This window comes from Aspergillus pseudoviridinutans (genome assembly GCF_018340605.1).
Source record: "Aspergillus pseudoviridinutans IFM 55266 DNA, scaffold_4, whole genome shotgun sequence".
Lineage (NCBI taxonomy): Eukaryota > Fungi > Ascomycota > Eurotiomycetes > Eurotiales > Aspergillaceae > Aspergillus > Aspergillus pseudoviridinutans.
Genome location: NW_025091284.1, coordinates 4,654,618 through 4,682,486, shown reverse-complemented (window position 1 = coordinate 4,682,486; position 27,869 = coordinate 4,654,618). Strand labels below are relative to the sequence as shown.

At 48.6% G+C, this 27,869-nt stretch overlaps 12 protein-coding genes across 12 annotated transcripts; 7 read left to right on the top strand and 5 right to left on the bottom strand.

Moving 5' to 3' along the window:
- Positions 1-97: 97 nt before the first annotated feature.
- Positions 98-1,603, top strand: Asppvi_007070 (uncharacterized protein; the record flags this gene model as incomplete). Its single annotated transcript, XM_043302964.1, has 2 exons — positions 98-497; positions 552-1,603. 2 exons carry the CDS (start codon positions 98-100, stop codon positions 1,601-1,603), a joined length of 1,452 nt encoding a protein of 483 aa, XP_043158899.1.
- A 443-nt stretch (positions 1,604-2,046) lies between these two features.
- Asppvi_007069 (aromatic alcohol reductase) lies at positions 2,047-2,993 on the bottom strand (the record flags this gene model as incomplete). Its single annotated transcript, XM_043302963.1, has 2 exons — positions 2,047-2,907; positions 2,961-2,993. The coding sequence occupies 2 exons, from the start codon at positions 2,991-2,993 to the stop codon at positions 2,047-2,049; spliced, it is 894 nt and encodes a 297-aa protein (XP_043158898.1).
- A 592-nt stretch (positions 2,994-3,585) lies between these two features.
- Asppvi_007068 (Zn(II)2Cys6 transcription factor) lies at positions 3,586-5,155 on the top strand (the record flags this gene model as incomplete). The annotated part of the gene is made up of 4 exons (XM_043302962.1): positions 3,586-3,645; positions 3,706-4,203; positions 4,266-4,412; positions 4,538-5,155. The coding sequence occupies 4 exons, from the start codon at positions 3,586-3,588 to the stop codon at positions 5,153-5,155; spliced, it is 1,323 nt and encodes a 440-aa protein (XP_043158897.1).
- A 2,074-nt stretch (positions 5,156-7,229) lies between these two features.
- Asppvi_007067 (oxidoreductase, short-chain dehydrogenase/reductase family) lies at positions 7,230-8,222 on the bottom strand (the record flags this gene model as incomplete). The annotated part of the gene is made up of 1 exon (XM_043302961.1): positions 7,230-8,222. One exon carries the CDS (start codon positions 8,220-8,222, stop codon positions 7,230-7,232), a length of 993 nt encoding a protein of 330 aa, XP_043158896.1.
- A 2,541-nt stretch (positions 8,223-10,763) lies between these two features.
- Positions 10,764-11,812, bottom strand: Asppvi_007066 (NmrA-like family protein; the record flags this gene model as incomplete). The annotated part of the gene is made up of 4 exons (XM_043302960.1): positions 10,764-10,926; positions 10,982-11,144; positions 11,213-11,553; positions 11,619-11,812. The coding sequence occupies 4 exons, from the start codon at positions 11,810-11,812 to the stop codon at positions 10,764-10,766; spliced, it is 861 nt and encodes a 286-aa protein (XP_043158895.1).
- A 911-nt stretch (positions 11,813-12,723) lies between these two features.
- On the top strand, positions 12,724-13,623 carry Asppvi_007065 (uncharacterized protein; the record flags this gene model as incomplete). Its single annotated transcript, XM_043302959.1, has 1 exon — positions 12,724-13,623. The coding sequence occupies one exon, from the start codon at positions 12,724-12,726 to the stop codon at positions 13,621-13,623; it is 900 nt and encodes a 299-aa protein (XP_043158894.1).
- Positions 13,624-14,037: 414 nt separating this feature from the next.
- Positions 14,038-16,322, top strand: Asppvi_007064 (fungal specific transcription factor domain-containing protein; the record flags this gene model as incomplete). The annotated part of the gene is made up of 5 exons (XM_043302958.1): positions 14,038-14,094; positions 14,164-14,186; positions 14,453-15,320; positions 15,394-15,875; positions 15,965-16,322. The coding sequence occupies 5 exons, from the start codon at positions 14,038-14,040 to the stop codon at positions 16,320-16,322; spliced, it is 1,788 nt and encodes a 595-aa protein (XP_043158893.1).
- Positions 16,323-16,985: 663 nt separating this feature from the next.
- Asppvi_007063 (uncharacterized protein) lies at positions 16,986-17,719 on the top strand (the record flags this gene model as incomplete). The annotated part of the gene is made up of 2 exons (XM_043302957.1): positions 16,986-17,477; positions 17,603-17,719. 2 exons carry the CDS (start codon positions 16,986-16,988, stop codon positions 17,717-17,719), a joined length of 609 nt encoding a protein of 202 aa, XP_043158892.1.
- Positions 17,720-19,180: 1,461 nt separating this feature from the next.
- On the bottom strand, positions 19,181-20,584 carry Asppvi_007062 (questin oxidase family protein; the record flags this gene model as incomplete). Its single annotated transcript, XM_043302956.1, has 2 exons — positions 19,181-20,061; positions 20,131-20,584. The coding sequence occupies 2 exons, from the start codon at positions 20,582-20,584 to the stop codon at positions 19,181-19,183; spliced, it is 1,335 nt and encodes a 444-aa protein (XP_043158891.1).
- A 629-nt stretch (positions 20,585-21,213) lies between these two features.
- On the top strand, positions 21,214-22,887 carry Asppvi_007061 (CocE/NonD family hydrolase; the record flags this gene model as incomplete). Its single annotated transcript, XM_043302955.1, has 1 exon — positions 21,214-22,887. The coding sequence occupies one exon, from the start codon at positions 21,214-21,216 to the stop codon at positions 22,885-22,887; it is 1,674 nt and encodes a 557-aa protein (XP_043158890.1).
- A 1,727-nt stretch (positions 22,888-24,614) lies between these two features.
- Asppvi_007060 (SEC14 family lipid-binding protein) lies at positions 24,615-25,792 on the top strand (the record flags this gene model as incomplete). Its single annotated transcript, XM_043302954.1, has 4 exons — positions 24,615-24,727; positions 24,779-24,920; positions 24,996-25,373; positions 25,439-25,792. The coding sequence occupies 4 exons, from the start codon at positions 24,615-24,617 to the stop codon at positions 25,790-25,792; spliced, it is 987 nt and encodes a 328-aa protein (XP_043158889.1).
- A 452-nt stretch (positions 25,793-26,244) lies between these two features.
- On the bottom strand, positions 26,245-27,645 carry Asppvi_007059 (uncharacterized protein; the record flags this gene model as incomplete). The annotated part of the gene is made up of 4 exons (XM_043302953.1): positions 26,245-27,080; positions 27,137-27,311; positions 27,359-27,448; positions 27,514-27,645. 4 exons carry the CDS (start codon positions 27,643-27,645, stop codon positions 26,245-26,247), a joined length of 1,233 nt encoding a protein of 410 aa, XP_043158888.1.
- Between the last annotated feature and the right edge of the window lie 224 nt (positions 27,646-27,869).

Genomic DNA, 27,869 nt, shown 5'->3' with positions numbered 1-27,869 from the left:
GGGGCATTATCGACCTTGGTGGCGGAGTCTGTCCTGGGAACTTGTTCACACCTTCAAACCCTGCTCTTATGTCTCGCAACCATAACGCAGAGGCATCATGGTTGACAGGGAGAAACTTGTGGCCGAGGAATCCTCCGAGGCCACGCCATTGCTGCAAAAAGCGGCACCCATCGTATCTGCGCAGGAATGCCGGCGGCATAAGCAACTGCTTCGATGTTTCTTGAACTTGAAGCAGACGGTCTCAAAAATGGAAGGTCTATTCAAGACCGAGTATGTCCACGAAATTAAGACTGAACTAGACCCGACAGCCCGACAGACCATGGTGGAGGAACGTCGATGGTCAATCTATGTCTCACGGGCGATCCATAGATTTTCCGTTTGGTGGACTCATTTACCAGCCATGGGCACGCTAGGGTTTGATTCAAGCCAATTAGCGGAAAAGCCGTACGGACAGCATGGCGGGTGGGCGTGGACAAAGGATCAGATGCCACCATTAGGTAGGCATTTTGCAACTCGGCATCGAAAGAAACTGACTGACTTGGTCGAGACAGATGTTTTGATGGTCCTCCATGCATTGACACTACATAATAAAGCCCTCGGGGAGGATTGTTTTCGACATCAAAAGATGGCACTATGGAACGAAGGATTCCCCCTTCAGCTGGCCTCACGATGTATCGACCAGGATAGCCTCACGTATTCGTGTCCCGAGACCTGCAGGATGCACTTCGAAAATATGACGAAGTTGGCATGGGAAAATCTTGCTGACTCGGAGAATCTTTCTATCGAATGCTTCCGATGTCAAAAACCAACCGTTGTGCCGTGGACGACGCGGCGCGGAAATGGCCTCGCAGATAATGGGTTCGTACAATTGTGCCAATCGTGCAAGTTTATCCTACGAAGAGATGCTCTTCTTGTTCAGAAGCTCCGTCGAGATTTACACCTACTGTCGGAGAAAAATACCCCATTGCCCGGGACGTGCTGGAGTGTTGAGGATGGTCATGGCACTTTGGCTTCTAACAATGAGACAAATGAGTTCGTGAAACAGTTTTTAGGGAAATTGTTACTGGAGGAGACGCGCCCGACCAATCTCTTCCCAAATATGACTCAGATAATCGAAGCCAGTACCGAGGCAGTTGGAAGTCAATCTCTGCCTATGCTTCATGATATCTTTGAGCACTATCAATATGTGGGAAATTCTTCCTGTGATCTGCATGCCGCTGTAATGAGGGTGTCCAAGTCGGCATCAACGATGCAGAATGTGGATTGGTCTGAGTCTGATTTACACTTGTCGCGGATTGAGACCCGATACGTTGATTTCCTGCGAGAGCAAAGCAAGGGATTATCATCACGGCGTCCTGCTGTCGCCAAACCGGATTTGATGGATCCTCTCGTCTTCTTATGGAGCACGCACTTGCTGGCGCCGCGTTCTTATTGTGAATTTTTCCGGCGCTCTGGCAATGGCGTGCCAGTGGATTGGGAGCCACCCCACGATTCTGCAACGTGCAACGTCTGCCATACGCTGTACCCTCCCTCATTCGCCCGTCGGTTTATTCGAGGCCTTGCTTCCCTATCAGAGTGGAAGGAATGGCTATCCACTGTGTAGGTAGTCCTACATTCGGGTTGTTGTCTACCATAGTCCAGTCACCTCAAGTCTCATCCCTTCATATTGGTTAGTACAATATCCATGTCTTGCCTGTTCTTTGGAAGCCTAAAGTATGTGACCGAACCATTAACAGAACAGTAGTGGTATCTTTTCTTAACCAAGTATGGTTCCATACTCCTAACATACCTCTCTGGCAACTTATGCTTATGCTGTTGCGAGGAATATATAAATGTGTGAGGGACCAATAGCGCCAGAAATACAAATAATTTACAACAGTAACCAAAGCATAAAATAATGAAAATCTCTGCAATCCGAGTGCTGAGACCGTAGTACAATCAAGTGATCAGATTAGTCAAGCCAGATTTCAATGATGATATCTTCCTAGCATTTATCTACAGCAGTCAGTATGGTTGGCGCCTACTAATGAGTAACAAAACAATTCCTTAAGGGTTTGAGAACTTCTTCTCCAGCTCCGAGTCACTCAGAAATCCCAAGCCCAGGAACTCGTTATCGACATCTTTGTATTCTGCTTTATATTTCCCACCCAGAACCGCAGCCCGTATCACTGCTAGGAGTGCCGGGGGGCTCAAGTCTCCCGTGGTCACTCGTTCGATCGCAGATGCAAGCTCAACCTCAGCATCAACTCTCGACTCCATCCACACAACCCCAGGAGCAGCATATTTCCTTGCCAGAGCTAGAAGCTTCTGCTGGGTCAGGACAGCGTCGTGTATGCGAAGGACCCGATTTCTAGTGGCGCTCGCATTCTTCAAAGCAGCCGCCACTGCCTTGCCGATGGTATCCACACTTGTGGTACTGAATGGATGATTTCCATCGTCGTATATGACAGCAGTGTGGCTTTCATAGTTGAGTGCGAAGGGCTTGGAGAGGACGTTGTCAAGGAACGGACCCACGGCAAAAAGAGTGTACTCCAGCTCTCCACAACTGGCTTTCTCCCGTAGATACTGCTGGATATCCAGCACACGGCCATGATTCGGGAGCTCATGGGCCCTTGGGTCTACTGTCAAGGCACCGAAATCGGCTGGAATAAAGCGTCTGACGCCAGCTAGGATACTTGCATCAATCGCAGGCTTCTGGAAGGGTATTGCCAGCGGGGCCAAAGTGGATACAACAGCATCGTGGCCGCGTAGTGCAATCTCCAGGCTTTCTACAGATGAATAGTCGACTTCAGCAACATTCACTCCAGCTGGGATTCCTTGGAGAGAATCTCGGGACCTAGTGAAGACCGTCACTGTGAACCCGGCGTTGACGAGGTGTTCGAGCACCGCGGAACCGAGGAACCCTTTCTATATGGTCGCAATTAACATCAGCAATGAGTAAGGGAGCTGAATGAACGTACTCCGAACAGGGCAACTTTCTGAATGGAGGACATGTTGGTATATATAAGCAGCAGTATATGAACCGTGATACGATTTGCACTGATGTTTGAAGCGTAGATGATGTTGAAAGTAAAGGTGCTGTTTGTTGATGGGAATCCATGCTCTATTTATGCACAGCTCTGGGCATCCAGGTATCCTGAAACAAGCACTTTCATGGAGGCGGCCCCCCATGATCAAAATAGGCATCTCAGTCGTGAAATAGCTCTCAAGGCACTTCAGATCGTCATTCTACCCCACATGAGCTGGTTCCATTTATCGAGTGTCTCAGTTATCTACCTGCATCTTCTGATTGAGGCTTCGGATTGCTTGAGACATCTCATCGGGAGACCAGTGATAGCTCAATTCTGCCAAGGCGCCACTTTATCCCGAAAGGGAAATTTACTCGTGAAATAGTGCTAACGCATAGGATGAATAATGGATTCGAGCTCCACAGCCAATCTGACGCAGAGGTTTTTTGGATTTATGATTGGATTAGAAACTAAGTCGGCCAAAAAAGGGCCCGATGCCGAATATCCGTTTCGTGCTTCAAGTATATATGATGGTGGCTCTGGTGAACCTAGCAGCTGCCGCACATCACCCACCATCATGCCAATCCGGAATCCGGGTAGACTGGGTTGTGAGAATTGTCGGACTCGACGGATCAAGGTGAGTTTCACAGTACCAACTTCATATTAATAACCTCACGGTTTTGACACAGTTGAATAGTGCAACGAGCTTCGACCGCGATGCTCTCAATGTGCGCGAGCTGGCCTGACATGTTCCGGTTATCGCAACCCCGTAGACCTTATCTTCCAGGATCAGACGGCGTGCATAACACAGAAGTATCACACAGCAGAGAGCAAAGTCATCCACCAAGCCCGTCATTCCCAATCCAGTCGTCCTAGCTCCCCTACTGGCATAATACCTCGACTGCCAGTAGACGAGATTGCATGGTGGGTTTACTTCGAGAATTTTAACATTATGCGCCCATCCGGCGCACCAATTCATCGCCCATATCCCAGCCAGTCATCTCCCGTTTTTCCCGCTGTGGCCTCAGTTGGTCTGGCAGCGTTAGCAGTGGTCCATAGCGATCCCCATCTGATGCAGCTTGCGAGGCAGAAATATTCGTCGGCTCTCAGGATTCTTGTATGTGCTATTAATGATCCCGACGAGCTGCGCCAAACGAGAACCGCAATCACCAGCTTTAACTTGTCCATGTTTGAAGTGAGACTTGCCATGTGGTGGCCCCATATTGAGGTGTGGTCTGTGCTAACTAGTCGACGTAGATGATTGTCTATGATAACTTCCATCCCCCTTCTCACGGCTGGTTACGCCACATGCATGGCACAACCGCCTTGTTACGCTCCCTGGAATTAACAGAGGGCACACCGACGGTGGAGATAAGAGCGCTTCTGCAGATTGCCTACACAGCGGTAAGCTTACTTCTCTGTGATTCTCTGCTATGTCCTCCGCTAACTCCCCACCCCCGCCCCAAAAGGCCCTTGCTTGCCTAATCAGTGGACTTCATGTTCCCGGGTATCTAGTTGAACTACTTCAGGACTGCGGAAACATGAAAAGCAGAGAGCTCATATTACCCCTAACAGACCTCTTCACCATTCTATGCAAACTGGTGAACCTCCACCGCGCAACGTGCTTCACAAACGACACAGCCCAGAATCACCAGTTCATCAACACCGCCTTGAATATGTACCAAGATCTAGAATCCTGGCTCACCAGTGTTCCCGTATGGTGGGTGGACCCCATTCGAACTGGCCAAGCACCCCGTATTGATGACGAATGCTGGATCATGCGGGTGTGGGTTTACTATCGGCTGTGTCAGATTTTAGCGCATAAGGCGATACTGGATAACATGGACATTCTATACTCCAGTGGAGATAGTTCACAGCAGCGTCAGTATGAGGAGTCCCTGGCCGTGATTTCGCAGGCCTCGCAGGAATTGTATATTGGTGTTCCAGCCTTGTTAGGAGCTTCACATATTGCCAATCAGTCCACCCCTGGACTGACATCGAATGTGTTTTTCCTTATCACTGTTTTGCAAACCATGTGCAGTTTAACCCCGAAGGAAAAGGTGGTTGAAAATTGGTCGCAGAGTGCCAGGGCATATGGGAAAGATTTTGAGGTAATTCAGAATCTGATTCTGAGTCGTCTTAATTAGCGCATATCCTGGCCGGCTAGAGACTATCTTACACCTGCTTTATATATTTCTAGTTATGAAAAAAGAAAAAAAAAAAGGAAAAAAAATACTGAGAACGAGGAAGCTTCAAATCCTGGAGAAGAAGTGAACGTTCTGCGATCGCTCTTTTCGTCGCATTTATACCTCCTGAAGCCGAAGCCCACCACGCTCATCTAGAGAAATTTGGCCGCTGGTGTTATGGGCGGGTGGTAATAGATGACCTGACTTGAACTGACTAATGCACGCAGCCATGTAATTAGCTAGTCATGAGGTGACAGTACGGTCTCCATCCCGGAGCGGTCATTTGCGAAGCAGTGGAATACTGCTAGACTAGGTCATATGACAAAGGAGAGTAAAGACAGTAGGTCAGCACCAATGCGATATCAGCATCCCCGCCCATGCTAAGAAGTGTGATAATTTACTACATTAACATGGAATCCTTGACATCCGATTGGCTCAATCTTATGGGAGTCTTGCGCTGAGGTATAATCTCTTGATGATTAAATCCCGCTGCTTCCGTTCCTGCTTGTAGGAAATGAATGGATACAGTTCACCACTTCTAGGACACTCTTTTTACACATATTATCGTTTTTCCCTCGGATATGATCACTCTCAGTCTAGCCTACACAGAACCAGTCAATGGTCCTGACCCCTCCATCCGGACTCTCACTCACGAACAGGTCTGGAACGGGTTAGAGTTAAAAGTCCGTCGGCCACAGGAGTTCATTCCCTCTATTGACGACTGCCGTGTTATCGAGGAGAGGGACCATGGGGCATATATTTTAAGGGAAGCACACGTTGCTACAAACCTTCGACAATCGCCAATGGCAGGACAATATGTCAAAGAAGAATGCAGAATACACAGGCCCACCTGGGTAAGCAAAGAATAGCCATACCTTCAGGGCTAGCCCTGTCATCCGCCAACACACTCGCTTACACCAGCCTCTGTGTCCCTCTAGACTCATTTCACGCTGCCAAACGGCTCAGAAATACAGAATATTGTCTCTGTTGGACCCGACCAAACACTCTATCTCACTTTTACGTATAAATGGATATTGCCAGATATCAAGGCCGGTACAACTGAGGCAAAAAAGGCAGAAGAAGATCATTTTGAAATAGCCAAGGCTTCAGTTCAAGGAACTATCAGAACAATGATAGCAATGGCTGAGAAAGGTATCCTATGATACGTAAGGGGCGATAGTTTGGCTAAAAGAGAGATAAATGGGAGACTGTAGGTAGAAGATAGCAGGAATGATATAGTAACATTCTGAAATGTAATCTGTTCCTTTATTTTATACAGATGCTAATTCTTACTAGGTGGATGGGTCGGTTATCGAATTCTCATGCGGTGGGGATATCCATTACTTTGTATCGGGTTTGAATACTCATATAGTAGGGCGTAGCGACTTCTAATATGAGAATATATATAATCGACTTTATAACCACCACTTCATTCAAAGCCGCCAGATATTGAATAGATATGTTAGTTAAGGTTAGTATGATGATAATTACCACATATTGCATAACAATATGTTAATTTTCTGCATGCATGTTAGATAGACTCTAGGCATATCATCTTGCTAGGTAGTGTCGGTGCGGCTGCTTTAGTCGTAACGTGGTGGGAGGTAATGCTTGGAAAAATTCATTTTAGGGCATCTAATACATAACGTCCGCGTAACTAGAGTGACATATTCATCTAAAAAAGAGAGCGAATCTTTGTCTATTGCTAAACAAGGCCTCTTGTCAGCTTGAACTTGAGTATAGGAGTATTTTACTTTGTCGATGGATTTAGAGTTCTAAGAGAGAAAAACGCACTGGACAGATTGCACTACAGGGCGCTTTATTTTAGTATTTCCCCCTATATTCGAAAAGAATGAAGATAAAGGCTACCTATGTCCTGATACTACCTATTTAGTGATCTGGATCATGCTCTTTTCAAGTACACCTCATATTAGGCTTAAGCAAAGCTACACAATCAATGAATCCAATATGTAACATAACGTCAAGGCTATAAATCATTCACAGTCAGTGGAAAGCTCACTCAGCTGGATGTTGTCTAATACGTAAAATCTTGACCAACAAGCTTCTCACTCAGCTTCCACAGCCGTTCTGCGTCTATCTTGCTCGTTGCCCAGGAGTACACTTCTTCCAGATCCGGGTCAGCAACATGGCAATCACTCAAGAAGGCACCGTTGTGCTCCGCAATACTAGTATCGAATGCAGCAAAAACATGTGTCGCAGCGCCCTGGTCCAAGTCCTTGATCTTCATCTCTTCCATGCCCCACAACCACTTATTTCCATACAAATTATCCATCTGCGAGAGGTCCGCAGAGAAAGAAGCCAGGTCATCGCTCCCGTGCGCAGCGAGGTTCGTGAAACTGACCCCCGGGCACATCGGAAAGGAGAGGACACCGCTGGAACCAAGCTTCTCGGCGAGTGAAAGACCCATCAGAGCGTTGGCCGTCTTTGACTGGCCGTACGCCAACCAACGCTGGTAGTGCTTGCCCTGGTTGAAGTTATGGTCTGACCAGCGGATATGGCCAACGCGGTGCACGCCGCTAGAGACCGTCACGACGCGCGGGGACTTCGAAGCCAGGATCTTCCCCATGAGAAGATTGGTGAAGAGGAAGTGGCTTAGATGGTTTGTTTGGAATTGGCTCTCGAAGCCATCCTCGGTCTGTTTGTACGGCACAGCCATAATACCAGCGTTGTTGACCAGGACGTCGATGTGAGGCACGTCAGCCCAGGAGTTGACGGTCTCTGCCGCTTTCCGGACGTCGGAAAATGAGAGTAGGTTCAGGGCGAGGGACTTAACCTTGGTGCTTGGGTGTGCCTTGCTAAGCTCGTCGACGAGGCCCTGCATCTTGGTAATTGAGCGACCGGCGAGGATGAAAACCGCGGGCTGTGCGGCGACGACTTGCTTTACGAAGCTTTCGCCGAGGCTCCCCGGGGAGACGCCAGTAATGAGGATAACCTTGCCAGCTATTTGAGGGGCGTAGTGGCGGACAAGCTCACTGGCCCTGGTTTCGTGGTTGCAGGTGGGCGCCATGGTTGGTATGGGCTTATGCTCTCGATGATTTATAAGCTGTCACGGTGAAGGCGCAAAAAGTAATGGAGTTGAGGGTGCTACAGCAGGTTTAAAGGGAGATCATGCCCCTTTTATAAATTATTTCTTGCGCCTCTGGCCGAGGGGAGATGACTGTTGTGCATGCTGAAGACGGCTGGAGTGTGGACTCGGATGCCGGACAATGCGCATGCCGGCTGCGCCACTAAGAATTGCTATACCATTTCGGACTCTTTTCGCGAACAAGCAGAGCAGGACATTAATAATACTGTGTGAGTGTGTGTATATATTCAAGCCGGTTCTAGATATGATGGTAGCACGGACTAGCGGAGTAGTGTGGACTGTGTGGCTACTGGTCAACCGTTCAACTAAAGGCGCTAAACCATTTCGGGATCTTCGCGCGAACAGCGAACCTTATAATTCTGTAGTAATATAGAGAACTTAATAACTTGTGACCAGAATACCATTATGTTCGCCTAGTTAACTATCGTTTGGATTAATCTTTGAGGTGCCAATGTTGCCAAGCCAAGTCCAGTGCCTTCACCGATGAATTGCAGTTTTTCTCGGAGCCAAACTCTCTTTTCCTCTCCAGCCACCGAAGAGAACAGCGGGACTACCATAGGGAAGACCATGCCAAATGCTCGATGGGCCATTCCTACCTTATCTTCCTCAATATGATGCGTACTGTTAAAGTCAAGAACGGAGAACGGCGCAAATATCCCCAAAACCGATCTGTTCGAGGAATCATAACGAGCCTCTCTGACGCGTAAACCTGACCATTGGATTCGTAGCTGGGGGTGTCACCTTCATCCTCCATGCAAGCGGGAGGCCTAGGACCAACTTGACGACATGGTATCTAACGGCCCAATATAGACTTCTTACAATTGCCTCCGTTGTTTTATTAGGTAACTCAAACATGTGGTTGAATGCTGTGGGCTGATGACCTGAAGGCAGATTTGGATCTGAAGCGGATCTGACGCTTATGACCGTGACTTCGAGGTCTCCACTGACACTGATCCCATCCCTAATGAGCTGCGGAGCACCTCCAGTCTATATGCTTGATCGCCCGTTGCGGTGATTTGAACTTCGGCCCGCTGCTTGAAATGGACTGACCGACTGAGGATTGGCTCCAAAAGAGGATCTTTCATCCAAGGCGCTGGGAATTCCTCAAGGGATAATCACTTGGCGTCGCGGAGCCCATGATCGACAAACATACTCATCAACTGAATGCCAATGTTAGGTGACTGCTGACTGTAAAGTGTGTTTTAGGAATGGACTCGATCATACACAGATATGAGAGAAGAATGCAAAAACGCGTATATCCAGTTCGCAATGCCGTCCCTGGTCAGCCCGCCATCGGCGTAACATCAAATGCCCCGTGGAAGTGGATATGATATTGGAACTCTAAAACCCTAATAAGACCAGATTTGTAACTGAGCTCTATATAACCTCTAAGGTTATTACTGCAGTAGAGCGCAGGAAAAGGCCTCATATAGTAATTAGGGGAAATCGGGAATAGTTACCATCATTGATTGCATGAGCTATAAAGGGATTTCTATACTGCCGGTGGGTTATAAAGGGAGAACACCAGGCGTGTTGATACCATGAACCTAATCTTCTGCTAGATTAGAAGCTTACTAATAGTTCTAATACCTACATAATAAACAAAATAGGCCTTGCAAAGTTAAAGCAAGTATTTAACCTTTTTATGAAATAATATTTGACTAGTGCAAAGCAGTTACTTATTCTTAAGAGCTATTTAAGTCATCAAACTGCAGAGTTTGATAACTTCCGTAGAAGGGAGTGTAACTATCTGTCTTTATATACCTTTGTGTACATCTCACCTTCTTCAACCATTAGATATTGGTATTTTTAGGCCTCTTAAACGTGTGTATAGGGCACTAGTCAAAAAGATGATGGTAGCTGGGAATAGCCATATTGATAGAGGACTTTCTCCACCTCCATTACCCCTATGTGCGAAGCAGTCTTCACTGAAAAGCATATATGCAATGGCTTGGCAGGAGCTGGTCTTAAACCACTTAGTTAAGACTAGGTACTTGAGAAGATCACCTTCTAACTTTATACACCTATGCCACTACCTCTTATTGAAGGTTTAATATTCTCTGCTTTGCAGACACCTCAGAATACTCGCTAGCTTGGTTGACAGGTCTGCAGCCTATAGAAGAGACTTTAAAAGAAAAGAACACTTTCTAGCAGTCTAATATCACATAATTAAGATCTTCAGAAGGCTGTGTAGATTGTTACTAGTCCTCTGTGAGATGAGACAGAGATTGCCTTTTCCTGTGCGATGGAATAGATGTGTACCATGCTGAAAGAGGATTGGCCCAAGATCTGAGTTCCCTGCTTAGGGAATCCTGATAATTCATTTAACATAATAAATAGAAAGTGATTATGCTGTTGAACGATATTTTTGTGTCTATGGATAGTCCTAAGTCCTGCCCGCAAAAGTGACATTAGTGTTACTTCTCAAATTGGACGGATTGAAATATCTGGAGGCTTGTGTCTTCAGGATTCCAATCCCAGATTCTGATACGCAACGTTTAGTTCATCGATTTCGAGTGTCTGCATGAAGTCTTTAAACGAGATCGGTTTCACACTTGGGTACCTGGCATTGTCCTGCTCCTTCTTCAGGTACGTCTGACCATTCGTGCAGTAATATTGGTAGAACCTGAATGAAAAGTCAGCTAGTTCTAGAGCACGCGTCTTCATTTATGGAGGCTTACAGAGCGAGGTATGAGTAGATATCCGAAGGATCTTTCTTGAGGGCGGCTTGCATGGTATTATAAAGATCATCCAAGGAGCCTTTTCGCTCCAACTTAGCTCTCTTGCCATACACTTCGGCGAATTCATCCGCAATCTGGCGAGTGGTTTTGCGATCTCCGAGGACTAATGATAGGTTGAAGGTTAGCTATCACGGCAGGAATTTCCGATCTCAAGGGGCATCTAATACTTACAGTGAAGCAACCCTACCGCATTGCGATCCAGCGCTACTGCAGCGACATACTGCGCCGCGGTGCCATACGTGGTAGACTCCCAGATCTCATCTCCTGTCCCATAGAAGGAGAACTTGTAATCTTTAGAATCGAAGAGGCCGAAATATCCACTCCAGAAAGTCTCCATAAAGGCACCGATGAGCACGTGGACACCCTTGACGTTCTTCTTGGTCTCCAAGTATGCTTTTACATGCTTCATAGGATCCTTAGCCGGATGCTGGCCATATTCCAGCTTCGTGTAGTCAAGGCGATGTACCGAGGCACAGACTCGAGCTCGCACGCATCGACGAGGAGCTTCTGTCCTTCAGTCATCAAAGTATTGTCGCCAAGGTAACAGCAAATGATAACATCGGTGCCGCGAACAAACTGGCGCAACGTATCCAGGTCGTCGGCATCTCCCGAGATGATGGTCACCCGGGAAGAGTTGAGCAGGTGCTCGGGTAGCTTGCTGGGATTACGGCAGAAGCCCCGGATACTGACCTCTTGTGATGCGAGAAGGTGCTTCATAACCAGCCGGGCGAATTTGCCTGTGATTACCGCGATTCCGACGGTGATGACCATGGTTTGTGTGGGTACAGACAGGTACAGAGTGGACGAAGTTGAAGGCGAATAGATCGGTAAGTGGGAGTTCTATACAGGCTGTGATGGACATTGTGTTACGGAGCGGAGAGAAACTTTTTTATGCCCGCTGGCTTTCTGCCATATGGCGACATGTATCCGTGATGGTGTTAGTGCTGACATCAATCTATGACGGGCGTCATGGACGATGAATGCATCTACTTAGATTATTACAAACTATCAGTGGTGACCGTGGGGTATGCTTGTGCGGCTGTGCCGCACTTTCCGTACTTACGGAGGCAGAATTCCCTAGTACCCTAGTCCATCCATTATTAAGCTGTTTTCTGCTCGGGCTTAAAAGTGATCGAGGCCGACCGCCAATAGGAGTCGCGGTAGACCGTCTCCCGCAGAACAAAGTGGAGTCTTAGGTGGATATCCCTAGTAGCATACATGTTGAAGACTTCTGTCGTAACAGACATCTGCAAACTGGATCTTCTACCTCAATACTCACATTGTCACGGACTAATCTCAACCTGGATTGCGACTGGGTTAAATTGCACACTAGGTTGGATAATGCTTTCGTAACCCTCATCTACAATATTACGGTTTATGAAAATTTTTGATTAATATATATGTAAGCATAGTCAAGCCCTTTATATGTAGATCTCTCTTCCTGAAACAGTTTTCTGTAAAGTCCAAAGTCGTAAGTACAGACATAGAGATGTCGAAATTATTCATCCCCATCAAGGTTGGGCGTATGACCCTCAATCAGCGCATCGTCATGGCACCCATGACCCGTCTCCGAGCCGACCAGCATCATCGCCCGTTACCCTCTGTGAAGGAGTTTTACCGACAGCGAGCCTCTGTCCCTGGGACGCTACTCATTACGGAAGCCACTGTCATTAGCCCCCGACATGGGGGTTACCCTAACGTACCCCGGAATCCACACCGAAGAACAGATTGCAGCCTGGAAGGAAGTCACGCACGCCGTCCACGAACAGGGTTCTTACATTTACTTGCAACTGTGGGCGCTTGGACGTGCAGCTAATCCGCCGTACTTGAAAAGCTCAGGTTACGATCTGGTGTCAAGTAGTGACGTTCCGATGAAAAGCACTTTTAGCGATGAAATGCATTACCCTCGGCCTTTAACTGAAAAGGAGATCCTCGGAGCCGTCGAGGACTTTACAACGGCGGCCGGGAATGCCATCGCTGCCGGATTTGACGGTGTGGAGATTCACGGAGCAAATGGCTACCTCGTCGATCAGTTCATTCAGGATGTCTTGAACCGCCGAACCGATGCCTGGGGCGGCAGTATCGAAAGGAGATCCCGGTTTGCTCTCGACGTTACTCGAGCGGTCGCGGATGCAGTGGGAAATGATCGCACAGCGATTCGATTAAGCCCGTGGAGTCGATACCAGGGCATGCGCATGTCCGATCCCATCCCCCAGTTTGCTGATCTTGTCGTCAGACTGGCGGACTTCAAGTTGGCCTACCTGCACGCCTGTGAGTCGGAGGCCAAGAAGTCGACTGATAGCCTTCGATTTCTACTGGACGCCTACAAAAGAGCAGGGCCCGTCATCCTCGCCGGCAACTACGATGGCGAGTCGGCTCGCAAAGTTGTGGATGAGACCTATGAAGATAACGATTTGTTGGTTGCTTTTGGACGTCCGTACATTTCCAACCCAGACCTCGTCTATCGGGTTCAAGAGGGTATTCCGTTCAGCCCTCTGGATCCAGCGACCATGTACGCGCAGACCTCCGAAGGGTATATTGACTATGAGTTCTGCAAGAAGTTTCAAGCAAAGCTGAAGTAGAGAACTATTTGACGGCTATATTTACATCGAACGTTCAGATTACGAACATAGGATTTTGCCAGCCACTCCGCGCTAATCATAATAACGCGTTGCAGAATAAAGAAGGATGAAGGTAATCTAGTTCTAGTAGGCTATATGATATCACCTGGCTTAAACTGTGATAGAACCTTGCGGTATGATTAGTCAAACCAGAATTCAGAGACAAGACTTTGAGCTAGCGGGCCTGGACAACGGAAACGGATAAACCAGATCAGTTTTTAACTTTCCAAGGTGGCAAAGACAACATTTATTAAGAATACATAACGCTGCAGTGCGAGTTGATACTCGGAATTAATTCCCTATTATTCTCTCCCATACCACCGATCGTCGTGACCTTCAGAGCGCATCCTAAGAAGAGAGTCTCATGCGGATAAAATGCCGCCGAACGGATTCGAGCCTGGGACTTATGGGCGCAACTCTCACATTCCAGCAGTAAGTGATTAGAATTAGTATGGATATGGAATAGACCTTCTAACATGATTACAATCTCTCAGTGCGCAGCGTGCCGCGCTCGGAAGTCCAAGGTCCGTATATTCAAGCTATTAAATCTGCTGGATTGCTCAGCAAAATGCATCACTTATCAACGATATGAATTCCTCTCTCTCTAATTTCTGTGTAGTGTTCCAAGGGACGCCCCACCTGTCTGCAATGTAAACAACTGAATCGACAGTGTGTGTATCCACCCAGCGCGGTGCGGACTCCGTTGACCCGGCAGTGAGAAAAAACCGTCTTATTTCTACAAAGACCCAAGCCTCCTTTGGGCACTGATTTGTGCTGACCTCTTCAATAGACATTTGACTGAGGTGGAAACCCGCGTGCGAATGCTGGAGACAGCTCTGGATAGACTGTTCCCTGCCGGAGAAATCGACTCCATCCTTCGGCTGGTCCTTGATGACGATCTGCCTCGAAGCCATGATTCCCGACCGGATGAATTATCTACGAAGGCATATTCCCGGGGTGATTTGACGTTCAGTTCAACTAGTGACAGGTCGTCTTCAGAAGGTGCCACTGAGCCGCTCTCCGCCGCAGGCAGCACTGAGATCGACACTCTCCTTGATGCCTTTAATCAACCCATCAGACTGGCTGAGACAACACCTGGAGTGGACGAATCGCAGCTGATCGATAACTATTTTTGCACTTACCACCCAATCTACCCATTCGTGCAAGAGGCGACCTTTCGATCTGAGCATAGAAACCCTGTGCTACGCGCTCATCCGCGCGTCTGGCCCATTCTTGCGGACACAGTCATGGCATTCGGCGCGTGGCTGAGTTCGGACAGGTCTCTGGGCATTCATTCGAGATACTACATCAGGGCGAAGGAGCGTCTACGGCACGAGCCCATTTTCGGCACGACAGGAAATCTATGCTTGGTGCAGGCCCTGTTATTGCTGAGTGACTTCTCCCAGAGACAGGGGAGTCCCGTGGAAAGCCAGCAGTACCTGGGATGGGCAATGCAGATGGCAATTAATCTCAATCTTCACCGTGAACCAACGGACGCGAATCCTCCGCCCTCTCCTTTATCTCACGAAATTCAGCGGCGAGTATGGTGGTCTGTCTACTGTTTCGAGAGTTGTTCGGCCAAGATCTGCGGCCGCCCGTTACTCCTTCCAGAAGACGATTTGATTACAGTCCAGTTTCCCTCGAACCTGAATGACTCCGTAAGTGTACTTGGATGGTCTTTTCTCCTGGGAAATGATATCTGGCTACTCTGTTTGCTGACAATGAGCGCAGGACTTGCTGCCGTCATCAAGGACGTGGCCTGTAGAGGTAGATGGACCGACGATTTATTTGGGCTTGATCCAGCAATCGAGCTATCACCGCATGGCTAACAGTATATATCGCGGGCTGCTAGCCAAGTCAAGCGTAACATGGCAGGATGTCCATGCCCTTAAGAAACAGATTGACGACTGGCATATCGCATTCCCGTACTGCACGCAGAATTGCAACGTAGATCCCGTCCCTGATTGGCACATTGCGACGCGCTGTCGGCAGACTCTCTGCGACAGGAGCCTAAAATTACTCATCCAAAGACCCCTTCTCCTTCGCTGGATGAAAATGAGATGTCATACCAATCGGGAGCCCGCGAGGGAGGAACTCTCTGCGGAACGAGCTTGTCGGATGGAAGGGCTCCATGCTGCGCAAACAACCATTGAAATGATATCAGACATGTTAAAGAGAAAGCAGTACTCGGTTCTTAATCTCCCTTTCATCCTGTATGTTTCGCACAATCCAAAATTTTCCTCCTTGAATGTGAACCTTACGAGCAACGCTAAAGCATACTAATTGAAACGGCTTTTTTCAGATACGCATTATTCCACGCAGTTCTAGTCCCCGCGATTCACCTTAAAGCGGACCCCTCCTCACTAGAGTCAATATCTTGCCTTCAAGATATTGCAATGGTTGGGCAGATCATGGATTTTGTGCCTGTTGACAACGATGCTCTGGTCTCATCATTTTCGTTCGTGTTGGATCGCCTCTGCTCGCTTGCTCTGGAAACCAAGCCCCCTGCTGAACTTGCTCGAACATCTTACGCATATGGTTCGCCACATAACTTCCAACTCCCGTTGCGTAACATCTTTGGAAACGACGAGTTGAAGATTCTAGAGAGTGAGGCTGCCACCAACCAACCCTCTGTCAACTTTTCCGAATGGCTACAATAGGATCCTGAGCCAAACGGGGCGGCTGCTCCTTTGAATATTGTCTTTGTGCCGCTCACCCTCACTGTTACGAGCTACTTGAGACTGCTTTATGATCATGAATCTAGGTAAACTCTATGGACCCAATGTTCATATTACTGTGATTTCCCAGCAGCTGTAATGTTTTTCGACCGACCCAGGTCCATGTTGCTGTACTTCAAGCGATCGCCATTTCTGGGTACACGGTACACCTTCCACGTCAGGCCCATTAATTATTACACAAGTGTCAATATTGATAATGACTCTCTAGCAGCACCTGAATCAGGGTCTCTTCATTCTACAATTAATTGTGTTGAAGCATACAAAGCTACTTCCGTAGCCTCCTTCCGTGCATCCTCTGCTAACGAGAGTTTGGGCGGAGTAGCGTGTTCCGTCCCCGAAATATCCCTTACCCGGCTCTAGCTGCCGTCGATGAAAGTGAGTAGGAATAAGATCTCCTCTCCCATACAATACCCGAGAGGCCGTTGGGGTAGAGACTTTGTTTGCGGGGAAGTTGCGGGGAGGCCCCTCCCCTGCGGATATACAGTAGCTGGACAAACCCAAAAATATATAAGAAGGGGTCAGTATGAGTTTCTGCACTTATTGATCGTTTCAATTTCGCGCCTGATACTCATTGAAACTCAAGTCATGCACGTCAAAACAGCCGACACACTCTGGCCGGACACCGTCTCGCCCTCTGTCAAGGACTCCATTGAAACATTCTTCCAACTCCTCGATGGACACACCCCGGAGGCAGGCAAGCAGTGGAGCGAGCTCTACCTCCCCGAAGGCAAGTTTGAGGCATTTGGTCAGACCTTCACTGGACACGAGAGTGGGTTCACCCTCTCCCCCTCAGCCCTTTCTTGTCAGTCTGCTTTCCAGGTACCTAGTCACTCACAAAAGCTTGGAGTTAAAGTGATCCGGAATCATATCCTCCGCTTCTGGGACTCATTTCCAGGTTTGAACCACGTTCCGGCAAAAGTCTACTTGCACCGCGCACAAGGCCTGGACGTTGCAGTGATTACTGCGTATGAGATCACTTTCCCAGGTGGCTATCATGTGGCGGGAGAGTCAGTGGCAATGCTGGAGTTTGTGGAGCAAAATGGGAGACTGCTGCTGGCTAGTAACCGGCTCATCCTGGTGGGTCTTTCTCCTTTTTTTTTTTTTTTTTTTTTTTTTTTTTTTTAATGGAGAAGGGGGAGGAGGCTTTCTTTTCGGGGGCTGTCTGCCCTATTTACTTGCACAATGCTGACCAGGCCCCTCAGGACCCGAATCCGTTAATGGCCGGACTGGAAGCCCAGTCATCAAAACCGCAACCGATCCAGTCGTTAGCCCAGGGAAATAAAGCAGCTGTGGTGCACGAAGAGCATATTTCTGGGTGAATGTATCATTTGGTTGTGCGACTATTGTGTGAATACCTTGTAAGGCAGTAGCTATAGTAGCAAGGGTATATTTTCCGTAAACTCAATCATTGATGACTTTATGCGTTGAACACACCTCAAGAGTTCTATCAGATGTTGTTTAAAGTAGATAGTAACAACGGGGTAGAGTACCTCCTCGTACTCCACATTCTACCCAGGTCCAAGTTCGGCTACGGTGACTTGTTGCCGCAAAAGGTACCGCAACTAATCAATATATTGACTTTCTTGCTGTCCTATACGCTCTTTAAGGCCTAGGTTGATGATGAGTAGACTGTACTTCACGTCGGCTAAATACGTGTTAAGTATGTCTTACCGTAGTGCCAGCCAGCCACGAAAGAAATACGTAGACCAGCACCTTGTATGCAACTACAGGAAGCATAGTAAGGCTGCTGAAAAAATTAGAAACATGACTTGGGAATAAGGCAGAAACAACAAGATTCTCTGCTCTGCAAACGGACCTGTCTTCATTTAGTGCTTTCGCTCCAATAGTTACTTGCATAAGCTATATCCATGTACATTGATACGTGATTCAAGCTGAGAGCGCCACTGCCTAAGTCATATAAAGTAATAGCTCCAGCAGACCCCTATTTGTGGCTGAACTCCTTGTCAGTAAAATTGTACGCTTAGTAAGGTCCATTACCAGGTCAATCATCAGAGGGTGTGCAGGGTGTCAAGGCAAAGGTAGAATGCAGAATCAACCATATGTGTCAAAGCAATTGCTTCAGTTGACTGCTGAACATATTATATATGAGCTGGTGCCTTGGAGATGTCATGAAAACGATGGATTCCACGGTCCAAGAGCTCAAAAAGTCGAGCTGGACGCCCAAACCACATCATTGTACATGGGTCCATGGATTTTTCTAAAGTAAATCTTGTCACATATGTGCCTCACCTTGATTTCTCTATTGCCACACAATCTAGGAACCGCTACTGCTACTATTTTCTGGCCATTGTAGAGCTCCACGTCAGCTCCCCAGTTCTATTACTCCACGTCATAGTGTCCAAAGACGCCCGGAGGGAATCTGTTACCAGAATTTAATTAGCCTTTCAGAGGTATCAAATCCATTCCGCTATACTAGAAAGGTGTCAAGATGATGAATTCCTCAGCCTACGGGTTGCATATCATCCTTGTAGACTAGTTCGTAGCTGAGGGGAAGAGAGAGTGTGTGGTGTGTGATTAGGGAGCTGTCCACACTGTGGGACATATCCTAGAGGCTATGCCTAAATTTCTGGCCTTGGTAAGGAGCTCGACGCTGTAGAGTCTCGTAAGGGCTCCCGACAGACGAAATGAATTAGAGGGGAAACGATGGTCGCTATTAGAACTCTATAAAACACGGCAATCCACTTGTTTTTTACTGCAGCTACTATATAGCATATACAGATTCGCTATCCAAGCTAGGTCCCAAACCAGTGCTTCACCCCTTACATTCTGTCGTGAAAATGGTCCCACTGTGACGGAAAACCTGCGCCTCTCACCCATCGATTCCTAGCCACCGGCTCCTTCTCCGTAGAGTCCATGGCCATATGCCCGATTTGAAGCCACAGTTCATCTGGTAGAGGAAAACATACATTTCCCTGGTAGGGCAGACAGAACCGCTGGCCATGCGCCAACCCTCGCAAGAACTTGGTAACGTGCGAGTCATCATCAAAATCATTCACGCGCCGGAACAGATCCTTCCAGCCAGTTCCCGGCCGTCGGGGCTTATAATTCCGAATCTCTTGCAAATCCAGCTTTGGAGATCCCCGCGCTGCATAGGAGATGACATCGAACCGCCCCTTCCACTCAAGCAGGCGTATCTTGTCCTGGACGGCGAGCCAGTCCTGCTTCAGGAAAGCGGCAAAGAAAATTGAGCAGTTCAAATTATGAATGAGGAAGAAGTCCAGCTTACATTCCTTGGGCGGCATCTGGGCTGCACCGCAGAAGTAAGCGTTGACGTTGATCATTTCTGCTGTCCGGGCTTCTAGCTCGTCGGCGGTCACGCGCCATTTCGCAGCGATATTCCAGAGTTCTTCGGGGGCTTTTGTGAGCGGGATATCTTCGATCCAGCTGCCGTCGCCCCAGCAAGAGGCGTCACGGACGCCTTCTTTCGACTGGACCTCAGAGAGGAGATCAAGTAGAGAGGGCGCATCTTGCTTCTTTGTCTCGGTTTGCCCTGCGGTGGCTGGGGCTGCCGCTTCAGTGCCAAGCATGACTACTGCGACTTCATTCTTATGAACGGCTGTTTGCGCCAGAGCTTCGGCTACAATGGCCGGCTGGTTAAACTCAACTCCGTATCCAAGATGGATGAGAGGATGGAGGAAACCTAATAGAGCGATCGGAAGTCAGATTCCGGTCAGGCCGGTGCAAAAAAGAGAGAGCGAGGATTACATACTAGCAAATAGTCGCGTGAACAAAAGCTCCGCCTTCTTCGTTCTAGAAAATAGATGTTCATTCAGGACGGACGCCACTCCTTTGGCGGCAATCTGGTTTTGGAAAAACACCAGAAAATCAGTGTAAAATACTTCCTGGCCTAGAGAGTTTCTGAAAAATATCTCGTCGGATAATTGTGCGACATTGCTCGCGTTCGGTGGAAGTTGGGCTCGCTGTATGGCTTTCTCCTGCTCAAACGCCCGAGTCAGTTGCCAAGGTGTAGCACCCAGTGCCAACGCAGCAAGCATATAATGCGTTATGTGATTATGGAAGCCTTTGTCGTTGAAAAAGGGATGGTAGCGATCGTGATTTTCTTGTAGAAATTGGTTGACGGTGGCCAGAGAATCGCCATTGACACCAATGTCGTACATTCCCGTGTCGGCAGAGGTCAGGGCGATGACAGAAGGAGTGGCCATATTGGTATCGCTGTTGAATAGAGTATTGAAAATTTTTGCGTGTGTGATATGATAGAGGCTACAGGATGGGTGTTGTATGAGCGCGCACTCAAGCTAAGAAGGGGAGAAAAAGAGCGGGTTGGAGCGGGGGTTTCAACAGAACTTTGTATTCAACTTGTTGGCCGTCGCTCGGCACTTAGAATGGAGCGTTGGACCTCCCCATAATGAGCTCTCCGTGATATCCCCGGATCTTTGAGTTGTGTGGCGTGGCGACTTCGTCTCTTCAGCCCTTCTCTGCGCTGTTGCCAGGCCACTCATCTCGTCGGAGTACATTCTCCCGCATCACAGGTGGAGATTACCATCATCCAGCTCCGGCTACACCTCCATTCCGCATGTAAGGATCAAGTCGAGTGACAAAGGTCACTAACTATAGTCGGTTGAATGACACACCGAAGGACCTGTGGACAGACGGGAGACACGGTTCTTGTAACCCTCTAACAACAAAGAGGAGTATGCTGCTGCTGAGTATTTAAAGCCGTCCAGTGTCCGGATATCTGCCCGAGCAGACAAACTATACTTCTTTGAACAGAGGTTCTCCTTAACTTCGCAGCTTGAATAGTTCTTTATCCTTATCACCAAACCTGACAAACATGGAGGTCGCCGGCAAGAATCCCTCTGGAGTCAAACCCTTTTACTGGAAGAAAGGCATCGATCCTAAAGAAACGACCCGCCCTCCACTCATTCCCAATCGTCAAGAGACAATGGATGGGATGGACATTACTTGGGATGTGCCTGTCACAATGCGTGATGGGGTCAAGGTCTACGTGGATGTATTCCGCCCTCAAGGTGTCACTGAGAAACTGCCTATCATCTTCACCTTCAGCCCGTACGGCAAACACGGCCCCAAGACTTTTGACATTTTCCCCGGTGCGGATGTGCCGCCCGGTTGGGTCTCTAAATATGCGGTCTGGGAGAGTATAGACCCAGTGGTCTGGACAAAGAAAGGGTACGCGGTGATCAACGGTGACAGTCGCGGCTCTTGGGGGTCTGAAGGGGACCTTGAAATCTTCAGCCAGCAGGAGAGCCGGGACGGACACGACTGCATCGAATGGGCTGGTACTCTGCCCTGGTCCAACGGCAAGGTGGGCATGGTAGGGGTTTCGTATCTGGCAATCGTGCAGTGGGGAATTGCGGCCCAGAATCCGCCTCATCTTGCCTGCTTCATGCCCTGGGAGGGCTTCACCGACTTCTACCGCGACTATACGCACCATGGCGGCATCCCAGAGACGAGGTTCCTTCATTTCACCCAGTGGTCGTGTCGAAGCGGCGTCAACCTGGTTGAGGACCTGATCGCCAACAACAAGGCCCACCCTTTGCGGGATGACTACCACCGGTCCAAATGCGTGCAAGACTTGCCCCGCATAAACGTGCCGGCCTACGTCGTTGCAGACTGGGGCGACCACGGCATGCACACTCGCGGCACTCTCAACGGCTTCATGGGGATCAGTTCCAAGGAGAAATGGCTCGAAATCCACGGCCGCAAGAAGTGGCGATACTTCTTCGAGCCGGAGAGTGTCCGTCGGCAGGAAGCCTTCTTCCAGAAATTCCTCAAAGGCCAGACAAGCGAGGTTGATAACTATCCGCGCGTGCGCCTGGAGGTCCGAGACCGCGCATGGGAGGGCACGTTTCGCAATGAACAGGAGTGGCCCCTTGCCAGGACCAAGTACACGACGAAATACCTTGACGCCCGGTCGCGGTTGCTCGTCGACGAGCTGCCGGCCTCCGTCGCCGTAGCTACTTACAATTCTCGGGTGACGGACGACTGCGTCATGTTCCATTACCGATTCTCTCAGGAAACCGAGCTGACCGGCACCATGCGGCTACGGCTGTGGGTGTCAACCGACCATGGCGAGGATATGGATCTGTTCGTGCAGCTCGACAAGCTCGATCGCGAGGGCAAGGTCACCCCATTCGTTGCGTTCTCCATGATTGATGATGGCCCGTTGGGTTTGGGCTGGCTTCGTGTCAGTCACCGCGAATTGGATAAAGCAAAGACAACCATCAGCTGTCCATTCCATCTCCATGAGCGCCGACTGCTCCTACATCCAGGTGAGGTTGTTCCTGTGGACATCGAAATTCTCCCCACGTCGACACTTTTCCACGAGGGTGAGGTGCTCCAGGTGCGCATCCAAGGTAATGATAGCTTCCGACACAAGACACCGGACGTCGTACAATTCCACGAAGAGACAGTCAACGAAGGCAAGCATGCCATTTACTCAGGCTGCACTTATGAGTCATACTTGGTCCTTCCAGTCGTAGTCTAGTCAGTTCATTGTATCTGTCGCTAGGCATCGAGATTTGATAAGGGAGCAACAGGGTTGCACATTCTATTTCTATCATAGATTGCTACTTGGACAATACTCAAGGGCCCTCATGCCTTTATGGATGTCTTGTTTCATAGGGCTTCAGTGCATGCGGATCATTCAAAGTGTTGACTTATCAGATATTATCGAAGAGAATCGAGTGTTACATTAAAAAAATGGTTAGAAGCCTTTTGACCATTTGATATTAGCCGATCCATACCAAGGATTAGACACGCCGTGAAAAACTGGCAGTTCCTTCTACCATGCGAGCCACGCTGCAGTGCATATTTAATGCAAAATGCTGACTTTTGGTATATAAAGGCCATTACGTACGTACAGCGAAACTTGACGAGTTCAGAACACTAGTTACCTTAAACAGTGTCAACATAGAGGAATATCCTTCGCCTCTTCTTCCATCGCTCCTATGCTGACCAGGACATGCTAATTACAAATCAATACGTTGGACCCCCAATCATTGACCAGGGAGTCTACTAGCGCCTAATACATGTCGAATAGGGGGAACATCCCAAGCACATCCGAAGTGCAGGTGATCCAGGTCGTCCTCGGAAGCGAGGGTCCCTGGGATCACGCCTGAACTGTTCTTCTTGGCGGTCGAAAGATTCTCGGTTTGATCCAGTTTCTCTGATCCTAGATCCGGTCTTGGGGCATCAACTCCAAGCACATGTGTAATATCTGCTGATAGTTTGTTGACATCGTCTCACTACCCTATTCCCTTCCGGCAGACTACGAACCGCTTCAACGACCGTTTGAAGAATGCTGGCGATGCTGGGAATAGTTTACGTCCGCAAATTTACCGAGAACGGGCACTGCATATTCCGTGACAAGTCGGTTAGCAACATTGTCCCCTGATCTCGTGGCCGACGGGTGTGTGGGATATAGAGACTGCGCGGGTTTCTTCCCAGGACGCGATGAGTGACATCTAGAGGCTCTAAGGCGTGGCACGTCTCGAAGAGCATGGACGATGTTGTCCAAGAAGGCGGTATGGGGTCGCGGACCTTGGTGGGTCAGACCTCTTCTGAGTAGGATGCTTGCGGTGTGAATGCTCGCTTACCGGAATGATCACTTTCATGTTCATTTGCGAAAATGATACAGCGCGTACCATCGACCTGATGGTGTGAGCTGCTCGGAAGCGTCGGCAATGGTACACTTGATAGTCATTACCAGTAACTTTGATTCAATCAATCACAATGCCGGAGTAGTGTCATCCGTCTTCCACTAACTACTCCCCATATCTTCTACCACAAGTTCACTGCGGGAGGGAGTCAACCGATTATGAACGGGAGGATATTTGCCACTTTTGCCGACTCTCAACCGTGTCTTCTATTGGTTATATACTGCGCTGATGTATCGTTTTCCCCGCCGTCGCTGCATTCAACTCCCAAGGAATCTTCTTTCACGTAGGTAGCTGTATAACACTTGATTATTCATCCATCATTTGTTACCATGCGTGTCTAGATCTTTTTTCTGACATTTCAAATATCTCCTTTATTTCCGTGCTGCTGTTGTCCAGCACTTTGGCGACATGTACCTAATCAATTAAATGATATTTCCCAGATATTCATCGTCCATAGACAACATCTCCTAGACCCTCCGATTGGCTGGCTGTGAACGCTTTTGTTGTTAACTCATTGGCTAATTTGTTTTTCCGCGCTCCAATACGTAAAGCAATGGCCCATTCAGCGACTACGGGGAAGACACTGGATTTATTCAAGAAACTCCTGCGCGGACACGGCTTTCAGCAATTCAGTCGAGAACAGAACACCGATGACAACACCCTGATGTACTGCCTTGGATTTGAAATGACAATGACGCGTGGCTGATACGTATCCAGGCGCTTTCTGGCCGCCAAACAGTTTGACCTTCAGGCTGCCTGTCGACAATTCGAGTATTTTCAGAAATGGAGAAGAGAGCATCAGATACGGCACTTCTACGAGGAGCTTGATGTTGACGCATACGAGCTGACCCGGCAAATGGTATGGGACTCTATCTCACTCGGCTCTCGCCACGAAAGAAGTTACTCTAACGTTTGCCAATATATGGCCATATAGTACCCACAATGGATCGGTCGGCGAGATCGTGATGGACGCCCGGTTTACGTATTTCCAGTGAGATATTTCACCAGGGACAAACTTGTTGAATACCTCAAGCTGGTTTCTGCTGCTCCAAAACCCGCCAGCCACGAGGTGTCTCCCGTCCCCGCATTCGAGCTGCATTTTCATGCTCTGTATGAAAATCTGCTGCAATTTGTCCTGCCGCTTACCTCTGAGCTTCCCCGCCCGGATATGTCACGTCCGGTGTCATCCTCAACGCACATTGTGGACATTAGCGGCGTCAGTCTGCAGCAATGGTGGTCGATCCGTCAGTATCTCCAGCTGGGCAGCACGCTTGCCACGGCCCATTACCCGGAAACTCTAGGACGAGTCTTCGTAAGTAAACCAACATTAACTTCCGGTCAATCTAGCCCCTTGTCTAATCTAGGTACCATATTTAGGTGGTCGGAGCGCCGGCGTTCTTCAGATCTATTTGGGAATTGATCAGCCGATGGTTTGATCCGGGCACCCGGGCAAAAATATCAATCTTATCCTCCTCGGAAGCCAAATCTGTCCTTCTTCGTTATATCGATGCTTCGGACCTGCCTCAGGAATATGGTGGCAGTCTAGAGTGGAAGTGGAAAGACCAGCCTAGTCTTGATCCCGCAGCAAGAGTGCTGGTGGATGAGTTGTACCACAAAACTGATCGGGGCGAGGTGTTTCACAAGGGCCCAGTGATTTTCCAAGATGGCTGTATTCGGCTGCTGGGCTCTGTCAAAGGTAAACCCAGACGTAATGCCTTCTGTCGGGTTTAGTATGAGAGACTGTGACCTATTCTGATATCCCTTTTGTGACATGGATGGAGGTTGGCCGTTTGCGCTAAAGTCAATTTAAATTCGAACCACACCTGAATAACAAGATATCTTTATCTTGAATGTGAGAACCGCTTACTTGCACTTCTCTTCCACGGGCCAACCGCAGTAGGCAATTCCTGGCCTGTTCGGGTTGTCGGCCGAGGAGGCCAGGGGTTGACAAGAATGTTGATTTGAAGGGCGTAAAATCCTAATCAATTGCCTTGTTTTTCTAAGCGTTATTGATGAGGTTTTAAAAGATACAGCAAGCTTTCTGAAGCACAAAATGTGATTATCCTCTTCGGCATACCGTCGGATTTCATCAGCGGAGTTTCGTATTAAGCAATTATTCTCCGTTCTATGTACCACAAATATTTGATCAAGAATGCCCACACCCCTCCTTCCTAGCCGAATATTTAAAACACAACGAAGAGTTCCCACCCCGTTTTCCTTATCCTCGCAATAAGCACTACTGTAGTGCCAACGAGACAGAACACCCCAGAAAAGATCTTCAATCCAGACCATCCACCACCACTTTCCAAGATAGCGCCATTGATAGGATTCGTTGTCAAGCCAGCAATCGCGCTAGCGAAAAGAACAATACCTGTACGGAAGCCAAGCTCCGCCATGGGCGAAACCTGCATGATCAAAGGCGTAATTAAGGAAACATAAGACCCCGAAAAAAAGCCGAAAAAAAGAGCAAAGGCAACCAGGCCCGCATTGCTGGAGTCCGGCAACCAGAGGGCCAGAATAAAGATTCCCGACAGATAGCACACGACGATGAAGATGTTGTACCGGCCTATTTTGTCGCTCATAAAGCCTGCGAAAAGACGGCCAAAAAGAGAGCCTGCATTCAAGATCGGCAGGAGATACTGAGCGAGGTTCGAGCTCATTCCTGCCGCTAGCGCTTGGGTGGGAAGGTAATTGATGGGCACGTAGAAGCCATACGTGAAGAGGAAGAAACCGACTGCAAGTAGGACAAATTGGAATTCGGTGAGCGGCTTAACGAGTTGCGCCCCTGTAACCCTCTTGGGTCTCGGAGGCTGCCAGGCACGAACAGTTACATTGGCGATGATGAGGAGGAAAAGTATCAGAAATGCGCAGACGCGCATAGCCCAACCGAACCCGATTTCGCGGATGAGATGTGATACCAGGATGGGGAAAACGATACCGCCAACGCTGGAGCCTGTGAATAGTACCCCAAACGCTGCTCCACGATTGCGGTTAAACCATGCCGCCGCGCAGGTGATAGCTGACATGGTCAATTCACAAGCATCGGATTCAGTCCGGGGAAATAGAGAAACCCACAGGGTGAGAAGATCGCCGAGGCACCAAGACCAGAACAGAGTCCCTGCGCGAGCAGTATCTGATAGTAGTCCTTTCCAAGACTAGCCATCATAATTCCAAAGACGTGCATAATACTCCCGATTAGGAGCAATAGCCGGGGACCGTAGCGATCATACACGGCCCCCACGAAGGGTCCCTAAGAGATTATTAGTACTCGCGTCAGTTGATAGAAAAAAAACACACCATGCCCATCATGAAGAAGATTTCCAGCGATGAAATCCATGAAATGGTGCTTGGCGAATAGCCGTTAAGCAGCTCATTCTGATAGTACTCCTGGAACACGCMCACACCTAAGTCTTGTCAGCGCTGTACAGCTAAAGCTCGGTTGTCAATCATACTGTTGAGCCAACCAAAACTGCAAAAGGAAGTGCACCAGGCACCGAGCACGACAAGCCACGCACCAGAGCCGCCGTCTGGAGCATCACTCCCTGGAGGTCTCGACTCGGCACTGATAGCTTTTTCCGAATCATTGCGCTGCGACATGGAACAGACGTCTGAGCCACTAGCTTTCTGGTTGTTTGCTGTCGAACTTTCCATAATGATAAAAGCCAAAATAAGACTTCGAGATCTTTGAGAAAAGACAAAAGTCCGCTACAAGGGAAAGATTGAATGAAGGTCTCGCCATGATATTGTCTGAGCCGTCCTATGGAATTCGGTCAGTATTTGTAGTCAGCGCTTGCTACATATTGTGGTC